The sequence below is a fragment of the Lissotriton vulgaris genome, chromosome 12 (assembly GCF_964263255.1).
Source record: "Lissotriton vulgaris chromosome 12, aLisVul1.2, whole genome shotgun sequence".
Taxonomy (NCBI): Eukaryota; Metazoa; Chordata; class Amphibia; order Caudata; family Salamandridae; genus Lissotriton; species Lissotriton vulgaris.
The window spans coordinates 631,470,630-631,480,677 of record NC_141700.1 but is presented as its reverse complement, the minus strand read 5'-3'; the positions used below and the strand labels follow the sequence as shown (position 1 = coordinate 631,480,677).

Genomic DNA, 10,048 nt, shown 5'->3' with positions numbered 1-10,048 from the left:
TCCTGGTTCTAAAAAAGTGTGGACTGACCTGCCAGGGGAGTCAGAAGATGGTGGCCGAGGTGGATTGGGATGTTGGGGGGGAGTGGTGGGAGGGAGTGCCTGGGATTAGGAGGCTGGGTGGTGGGCTTGTGTTCCTGTCCTGTTTGTTTCTGTAGGTTGGGGAGACCTGGGGTGCCTTGAAAGCCAATTCCTCTTCAAACTCAAGCCAGTGCTCAGGTGTTAGAGCGCATGTGGGAAGCTTATCGAGAGGCACCATGTTAAGGATCTTGCCAGTGTTTGGGTGAATAAAGAAAGTACTGTGCTTGGAGTCATGGATCTAAGAAGTAGAAGGATGGGAGCCTCTGCCGTGCCCAACCTCAGCATTCAAGGAGGTTTCAGCATCAGTCTGGCAGCAGCTTTCAGTAGTTATCTCAACTCCTAGGAAGGATATTTGACATTTCAGATTGAAAGCAGAGTAGACTGCCTTCAAGGCTCCATGCTTTTGGGAGGCAGTTTTTCAGGCTTCATGGGCTATTCTCGAGGTCAACCGGCACCTGGTGTTGGAACTGGACTCAGAGGTCGCTACCTTTTAGGGCTTGGGGCTTGACATCCATCTTCCATATAAGTGATGCTCTGCCTGGGCATGCTTTTGAGGCTAAAAGCTTCTTTACTGGAACGTTGGCCACCACAGCTACTGACCTAAGTGTAGTCCTGATGTGAGAACCTGAAGGTTTCAGAGCTGGAGCCTCTGCTTTGTCGTGTGAGGAGACTGTGTTGGGGTGGGGTGTGCATTGCACTGGCAGAAGGCCTAAGGGGCCTGCTTCCACTGTTTTGATATCAAGAGTCTCTCCTTCCCCGAAGATGTCGGGTGTTTCGGGTGAAGGTTCTTGCTGCATCTTTGATGCACCTAGCATCTCTCTACAGTACAGGATTGTTTCTTTGCACCAGATTGTGAGGAAGAAGTCGCAGAAGGTGTTGTTGTAATCGGGGGAAACATAAAAGCAGTGTTGTAGAAGGGAAAGGCGTACATTGTGTTATTTCGATGGTTGTGGACTGGTGGTTGGTTATTTATTCAGGACATGGGTTACCAAAGGGTGTTGACCAGGAGTCACAGAGGAAGCTGTTGTGTAGAGAAGGTTCACTCGTTGTCTTCCAAATCGTTGGTCTCAAAAAGTCAGCAAGAATGTTTGGTCTCAAAGCCTATACTTGAAACGTCCAAATCCAATATCTGAAGACAACAATCTGAGGTGGCCTGTATCTTTATGCACTGTAGACTATGGGAGGAAATCACAACAGGTCTTGTGACACTGAATTGTTTTAACAAAACAAAGTTGGAAAGTCTAGCCTCAATTCTAGATGCAGGAGTATGTAGAGCATGTGTATCAAAAGCCACACATGCTACGAATAAAGTGTGACTGAAGTAAAGTAACTTGTTCTCTTGGAAAAGATAACAAAGTTGTGGGAAGGTGGCCATTATAATCCAGCAGCCCTGCCTAGGTTAGAAAGGGAAAGGGTGCCAGCTTTGAAGGTTCTTCTTCAGAGCATCTGCAGTAGGGCCATTTGATAACACTGCTTTTTTGACCCCCCCCCCCATTCTCCCTCCCATCATTAGCAAGATCAGCATAAAACATGACATGATCAAATCTAAAGGAGTTTAATTTTTTTATAGACAGTTTCGTGCAGATTTGTCTAACAATGCCAGTGTTGTAAACAAATAATATAATCATAGCATCAATTTGAAACTCTGACCTATATCCCCTTTGAGCTGTGTGTGCTTTTTAAAAATCATGCTATGGTATTGAAGCATTAAAAAGGCAATCCATTTCCATCCCAAGCCGTTCCTTAGTGTTATGTTTTTAATTACAGGACATTCAGACACAGACTTCTCAGAGAAAAATATATTTCATTTTATTTAATGAAATGCGGACACATTAATTTCACATAAAGGTAAGTCACAAAGAGAAAATATTATACAAATAAATAACTTTTCACTTTCTTATCAAGTAGTTTCTTAATGTTCAACTGGATTAACTAGTCATAAGAACTCTTCTTGAACTAGTACTCCTTCCAGGGTCCACCATGACCATCATCTGTTCGTGTTGATAAATATCCATTTCTCGCCTGTGCATCACCATGGCTCTTTTACAAATGTTTCATTTAGAAAAGGATGGGTTCATCATACAAAGTTTGATCCAATGACGATGAGGACATGTTGAGAAGTGCAGCTCTCACTTCTGGATCAAATTCTCCACAGAGACCAAGTATCTGCAGAAAACACATACAGAAGAAACAAAGTATAAAGCATACAGGTCCAAAGGGACAATGCAACAAATTCCCCACAGAGTACCAGGGCAGCATATTTAATGACCATTACCTGGCCCCTAGCTTCTGTTAAATCATATATACATATTTTAGGTATGCTTGTGTTGGCCCTAAAGATTTAAAACTGTAGGGTACCAACTCTTTGGCACCATCGATTCCAAGCAAGCACTTCCATACACTACAGTCTTGCAGTGAACCCCATGACACTCTCCTGCAGACTGCTGCAACACAACCTCATCTAATCGTTTCCCTTAAATGAAAGGGATTTAGCCTTGTGCTCTGGCCCCAATTTTTATCAAGCTAACTGGATTCACTTTCAGAATTTCTTTCCTCATGGAAGAATTTTCTCTGCATCACAACTTTCCATTTCATAGTGCGATAAAGGGTACACATTGCAACTTATTTCCCCGCTTTTAACAGCGACATATATAGGCACTTGTTTGTTGAGATTTATCCTCATGAATCCAGGGCAAATGGCGGTACCCATGATTTTGAAGAGCGTTCTCAAAGTCATGGCGTAAGCAATTATTTCTCAATCATACATTTATAAAGCACTGTAAATCACCCCTTGGGGTCGCGAGGCACTGGAGCTGTTGCTGCTGCATGAAGGTTAGGTTATTCAAACATCCAGGTCTCCAGTTCTCTCATGAGTTGCTGTAGTGTCAGTGCGTCCAGAGGTACAGGAGGAGGTTGTTCCAGGCCTTAGCAGCCAGGTGCAAGAAGGCACGTGCTCCGCTGTTGGCTCAGTGGATTTTTTGTGTTCTGTGAGGGGTGCTGAGTGAAGATGTCTGGTCGGTTGGTAAAAGGTCAGGCGTTTTTTAATGTATGCTGGCCCTTCGCTATGCAGGGTCTTGTATGCGTGGATCAGCATCTTATATATTTATTTTATATATAACGTTTTATATAGCACAAACAAGAACCCAAAGGATATCAGAGTGCTTTACAAAGGATGAAAGGCAGGACATAAATCAAAATAACGACATCAAGTAAGAATACACCACAAGAATAATAGCATAATTCCCAGACAAATGAATCAAGGAGAGTAGTACAATAAACAGGTATAAAGCAGGCTACGAGGTGTTGGGGGGGGGGGGGGGGGGAATTTCACATAATAAGGAAAAGAAGAGCATAGATCCAATATCAACATCAAGTAGGAATACACAACAGGAATAATGGCATGATTCCTAGACGAATGAATCCAAAAGAGTAATACAATAAAGAGGAAGATAGCAGGCTACGAAGGGGGGCACATAATACGGTACAGAGGAGCAACATCACATGATGGTACCTGATGGTACAATGGTTGTAGGATCAATGATTTCGAACAAATGATCCTAACCCAGTTAAGATAAAAATGTGTTCATTAGGAATCTTTTTTAAAGCAAAAGGATCTTACCAGTTGCAAGTATTCTGATTAGTTGAACTGGCATCTCTTCTGGATCAGGAGCCAGTGTAGTTTCTTGAGATGGGGTGTGATGTGAGTCCTTCTGGGGAGGTCGAGTGTAATTCTTGCTGCTGAATTCTGTACTTGTTTAAGTCTTTTCAGTAGGTGTGAGGTGATTTCTAAGTAGAGCTTGTTTACAAATCCCAGTCTGCTGGAGATGAGGACCTGTGTGATAGTCCATCTGATGTTTATCGGGAGCCACCTGAAGATCTGGCATAGCATGCAAAGAGAAGCAGCTGGATGAGATTGTGTTGACTTGTTTTTTTCAGGGTTAGCTTGCTATCCAGGATGATGCCGAGGTTGTGGATGTAGTCTGTTGGGGCTGGGGGTTGGCCAAGATCTGCGGACCACCATTTGTCATTCCATGCCCTGGGGTTGTTTTGAAAGATGTGTACCTCTGTCTTGTCTGTGTTGAGTTTAAGACAGTTGTCCTTCATCCAGTCCGTGATGTTCATACTGCATTTGTGGAAGTTGGCTTTGGTGGTGTCTTCGGTTAATGATAGGATGAGCTGGTGGCGTAGGAGTTGATGGTGAGTCCGTACAATCTGACTGCATCGGCCAGTGGGATCATGAAGGTGTTGAGGAGGGTGGAGCTGTGGGATGATCAGCAGGTGATTTTCTTGTGCACAGCGGGAAGCAGATCCTTTGGGTTCTGCTGGTGAGGTACGAGGCCATCCATTTGAGGGTGTCTCCTTGGATCCCGATGTGGTGGAGTCTGTTGATCAGAATGTGATGAGCTACAGTGCCAATAATGGCAGACAGGTCCAGGAGGATGAAGGCTGCCGTTTCTCCACTGTCAAGGAGTGCTCTGATGTTGTCGGTGGCTGCAATGAGGGCTGTCTCAGTGCTATGGTTGACTCGAAATCCGGATTTTGAGGGGTCAAGGAGGATGTGGATAGTGTCGGCCAGTGGGATCATGAAGGTGTTGAGGAGGGTGGAGCTGTGGGATGATCATCAGGTGATCTTCTTGTGCTCTGAGGTGAACGGAGTGAAGCAGATCCTTTGCGCTCTCTGCTAGTGAGGTACGAGGCCATCCATTTGAGGGTGTCTCTTTGGATCCCGATGTGGTGGAGTCTGTTGATCAGGATGGGATGAGATACAGTGTCAAACATGGTGATAAGATACAGTATCAAACATGGCGGACAGATCACGGAGGATGAGGGCTGCCATTTCTCCACTGTCAAGGAGTGCTCTGATGTTGTCAGTGGCTGCAATGAGAACTGCCTCAGTGCTATGGTTGGCACGAAATCCGTATTTGGAGGGGTCCAGGAGGTTGTGGTCTTCTAGGTGTTGGGTGAGTTGCCATCCACAACTTGGGGAAGGAGGGAGATCAAATGTTGTCAATTGTGCAGTTTTAAGTGCAGGACCCTGTCCTGCTGCTGCAACAGGGGATCCACCCGAAGCTGTAGCCTGATCGGTGGGACAGATGTTCAGCGACAGAAGGTCTCGGTACCACACTTTCCTAGTCCAATCTGGAGCCACTAAGATGACTTGGGCTCAGTTGTTCCTGGTCTTTTCCAGACCTTATGGCATGAGAGGCAGCGGCGAAAGACATACAGGAATCCTGTGCTCCACTCTAACCAGAATGCATCTACAAAAGAGAGCCTTTTTTGAGAACTCCAGCCTGCAAAAGTTTTGACAAGGCGCAGTCTCAATAGTGGCGAAAAGTTCTAGCCAGCGAACTCTCCACTGCTGGAAGATACCCTGCACTTCCTAGAAGTGCAACCAACATCCTTTCTGGTCATCAAAGATCCCACCAGGTGATGTAAGACCATTCCATGACGGTCCAGCCAAGTCCAGAGACAAAAGGTCTCTTGACGCACAACCATTAACCTGCTTGTTGCAGTACAATATGACTGTGGTGTTGTCTGTGAGGACCTGAACCAAGCTCCTTTTGATGGCGGGTAGGAAAGCTTCCTGCGCCAGGTGAATGGTCTGCAACTCCAGTAGGCTGATGTGGAGGCAAATCACTGCTAGAGATCAAGGTCCTCTGAGCTCCACATCTCCCAGATGACCTCCTGAGCCCATAAGTGATACATCAGTAACCTGCATCAAGGGGGGGCGTGGCTTGGATGCTGAGGGAAATGGCAGCGTGAGCCCGGAGCTCCGCGCCCTATCCCCAATGACATCCTGAGAAAGACACGAAATCCGCCGTGCTTGGAAGCATCCTGATAGCACGAAGTATCGGAGGAATTGGGGGCCCCAGGAGCCGGAGGCTCAAAGACTCACTACCGGGAACAAAAGTTTGCTGAGGTGCGCTGGCCCAAAATGGCGGACGGGGCTCGGAGCTGGCGCAGATAAGACCGAGAAGGTGCAGTGACCCCCACGAAGGCACCGGAGAGGAAGCGGATCCGCCAGAGCCCCTCTGTTGATCATCCTCGCCGCTGAAGGCCGAGACTGCGGCCCCTGCAAGCGAGTGAAATAACAGCCGATAGCCGGAATTCGCTATCACAAAGAACTTTAAGATGGCGGCCGCCCCATGAATCGGTGACCGAGGAGACCGCAGCAACTTGGGCGAGGCATGAGAACCTAGAGGGCTGCGAACAGCGAAAACCCTGCCCGGGGGCCCACTCGCGGGGAAGGCGACACACACGCACAGGCGGAGCGCGGCCCGCCCGGCAACCGGGCGCTGAAGCGGGATGTGCCTGGCAACTCCGCGAGCGGACGAGAAGAGTCCGGCGACTGGCGGGTGAAGAACACCTCCTGCCAGTGCGCCGGGACTGAGGGAGAACAGTGCCCAGACGGAGCGGTGAATAACGGAGCCACCGGGGCAGGGCGGGTGAGTGCTCTGACTGGCCTGGGGACGTGCAGAGCCTTGGGAAGAAGATTGCACACAGGCTGAATTGGGGCCAGATCGCCACCGGGAGGGGCAGCGCTGGTGTTGCCCAAAGAGCGGACGACTGGAGGAACGCCCCCGGCGCGAACCCTGACTGAACGTACGGCACCGGCCCGGTCCTGTCTGCGGGGGGTGGGGCTCTGAGAATACGACAGGAGGTCCCGCAGCAGATTGGCCTTGAACCCCGGCGACGGTGAAGCTTGGAGACCTAGGAGGCACTGCCCTTAAACATTGAGCAGCGGCACCCGCTAGAACGAAGTGGTAGCTTGAAGCCGCGTTCCACTGCAGAGGTGAGCGAAGCGGTGCGATCGCGGTGTTGGGGGAACCTCTGGATTCTGGCGGTGCGCCTGTCTGGTGGAGGATTGAGGGGCGGAATGCTGCACCGGGGCTGGCTGGAACCTGAACTGGGGAACTGAGAGCGCCTATAATGTTGTGACCCCTCGGAACTAAAAGAAATTACTTGCAGCTACTACGACAGAGTGTTGAAAGATAACTGGTCGTCGGGCACTGGCCGGCGCCAATAAGATATCGCCAGAAGGGAACTAGCAACGACTTAAAAGCACGAGCGAACAAATCTGTTATCTTGAAGGAGGCATCTGCAGCGGACACGTAGCTTGAGGGGGCGTAGGGAGACCCCTCCCTGGAATCACGAGGGGGACGCTGTTGGCTGGTGACCAGTGCAAGATGGGGAAACCTAAGGGGAGAGTGGAGGGGGCTGCCGGCTCTGAGGTGCCGGATGGCACGACGCAAAGCCCTACAGATTTACAACAGCTGCCAGACCGTTTCCTAGAAGCCATAACGGCCACGAAAAACGCTCTGCGGCAGGATATAGCTCAGGTGGCGACAGGACTGGGGCTTCTGCGAGCGGACCACGACAAATTGAAAGACAGGGTCAAAAGCGCTGAGGATACGCTGCAAGAGATAGTGCCGGAGCACAAATCCATGGAGGGGCGATTGGTGGATGCACTTGACCGTATACAGGTATTGGAACGGCGAGCGAGGACGCTGAAAATCGCAGCAGGCGGAACAATATACACTTGGTGGGTCTGCCGGAGAAAAAAGAAAACCTTAACATGGTGGGATACCTCAACAACTGGTTGCGGACAGAAGTAGCGCCGGAGGGCCTTTCGCCTTTCTTTACTCTAGAACGAGCGCACCGGGTCCCGGCTAGGCCTCCTAGACCGGACCAACCGCCCCGTCCGGTGGTGATCAAACTGTTGCACTATAAAGACAGAGACTGGCAGCTACAAAGGGCAAGAGAAGTAGGCCCATTTCAAGTACATAATAGCAACGTAACATTTTTCCCTGACTTTACGTTTGAAACCCAGAAACTACGCGCCTCTTTCCTATCGCTTAAGCGAGAACTCAGAGCGGAGGGTATAAAATACTCGCTTCTTTTCCCAGCGAAGCTCAGAGTAGTGGTGGATGGCAGGACGCTCTTCTTTCCTACATCAGCGGACGCCTGGGCGTGGTGGGACACCTACAAGACCGGGACGGACGGAGCAAAATTCAGAGCTGAAGAGGAGAAGCGACAGCAACCGGTGCGGAAATCGCAGAGGCTTCGGAAGCACCGTCAGAGATCTAGGAAGCCAACGGAGTCGCAAACGGAAGAGGAGAGGAGGGCAGCACTGCAAGCAGTGGTGGACTTGTCAGGGACGGGGAGCACCCGATTGCGCGGGGATTCGGATTCAGAGGGCCATGCTACGGGCTTGGAAACGGATCTGTCGGAACTTGGTGGCGCCAAGGGCCCGGTGGTGACGCCTCAGACATCAGGAGAAATTATTGAAGCCTAATGAAGGAGATGAACAGTGATCACTGTGGGCGATTCCTGGGGGGGCCGAAGCCTTCCGATACCGAGGCATACAACAAGGCAGAAGGGATGCTCGTGAGTGAAATTGGGAGATTGTGGGGCGGGGGAGTTGGGACAGTGGTAACCACCCTCGGGCCGAGCCGAGCCCTACTGGCCCATAAGGCCACCGTAGTGGAGACTGCGGAATAGGTGGGCAGTAGCGGGGGGCTATCTAGCTATTGTTAAAGTTTGGATGGGAGCTGCTCTTGTGAAGTTAGGTCCTGTTCTGGGGGGAGGATGCCGAGAGTAGTTGGGGAGGCTCAAGGCGGAGGGAGTGGGGAGGAGGGGACAGTTATTTTGGGGTTGGGATTGGGGTGGGAGGGTGCCACCACGTACGCCTGGATGCGGACTTATGCTATCTCATGCTGGTTAATGTGGGACTATGGCTAATTTTGAACCAGTGAAATGCTTAACCTGGAATGTGCGGGGACTACATACTATGGCAAGGAGGCACAAGATTCATGCTTATTTAGTTCGGAGAGGGGTTCAGATTGCGCTATTACAGGAAACACATCTGACAAAACAGGAGGGTATTGCGCTACAGCGAAGGTGGAGAGGGCAATTGTTCAACACTACGTACTCTGCATTTGCAAGGGACGCGCTGATATGGATACTGGCGGGGATTCCCTTCCAATTGGTTAGACATGTAATAGACCCAGAGGGCAGATTTGTGGCCGTGGAGGGGAAGCTTAAGGGCCAGGACATAGTGCTATGTAGCGTGTATGCACCCAATGTTGACCAAGCGACCTTCTTAACGAAGCTCTCCGGCGCACTGGCGAGCTACCTAGCAGGCCCAGTCATCATGGGAGGAGACTTTAACTCAGTGGTAGACACAGCACTGGATAGGTCCCACCCGCCGCTAGGTGCATCCCCAGTGCATCGACTGGCGAAGCGTAGGCTTGAATGGCAGGAGGGATAGGATTTGGTGGATGGGTGGAGAGCGAGACACCCAACAATGAGAAACTACTCATATTACTCTAGCCTGCATGTCCGCCTGGACGCTTTTTTATGCTCCCCACTCGTGATCTCTGCGGTGGCGAATGCTGAGTACTTAACTCGCACGCTGTCCGATCATAACCCCTTGCTACTGACGCTAAACTGGATGACTGAGACCTCGCGGGTCCCGACGTGGCAACTGCGGCCGGACACTCTGGATGATCCACTGTTTCGCGAGGCGCTGGGAGAGAGAATTACGCATTATTTTGAGGAAAATAGTGGCACCACGACATCCAGAGCGATGGAGTGGAATGCCTTCAAGGTTGTTATCAGAGGCCACTGTATTGGGAAATATGCAGGAGTCCGCAAGACTCTATTAGATGATTTGGATAAGGCAGAGAGGGTATTGCGGAAGGCAGAGTTGGCGCGACCTAATCATCCTGAGCTACAGGTAATGGTCTGTGAGGCCAAGGAAGCAGTGGCGGTTGAGATGGAGCGGCTCCGAAGCTTTGACCATAAGTCCTACTTGACAAGGGCGCATGCTGAGGGGGACAAGGCTGGGACGATGCTCACTTGGTTGGCTAACCCCACTAGGCGCAGCAACCCGATTTTGGCCATTGAGGGGGAAGAGGGCCTCATATGCAACACTCAAACGGAAATATTGGACAGATTCCAATCGTAT

At 50.2% G+C, this 10,048-nt stretch overlaps 1 protein-coding gene across 1 annotated transcript in view; it reads right to left on the bottom strand.

Annotated features, from left to right (window-relative positions):
* Nucleotides 1–1,862: 1,862 nt before the first annotated feature.
* FANCA (FA complementation group A) overlaps nt 1,863–10,048 on the bottom strand; it is an 850,506-nt gene continuing 842,320 nt past the window's right edge. The window contains exon 43 of the mRNA XM_086945786.1: nt 1,863–2,244. Within this exon, the coding sequence (XP_086801912.1) occupies nt 2,137–2,244 (108 nt within the window). The 3' untranslated portion in view covers nt 1,863–2,136. The remainder of the gene's footprint in view (nt 2,245–10,048) is intronic.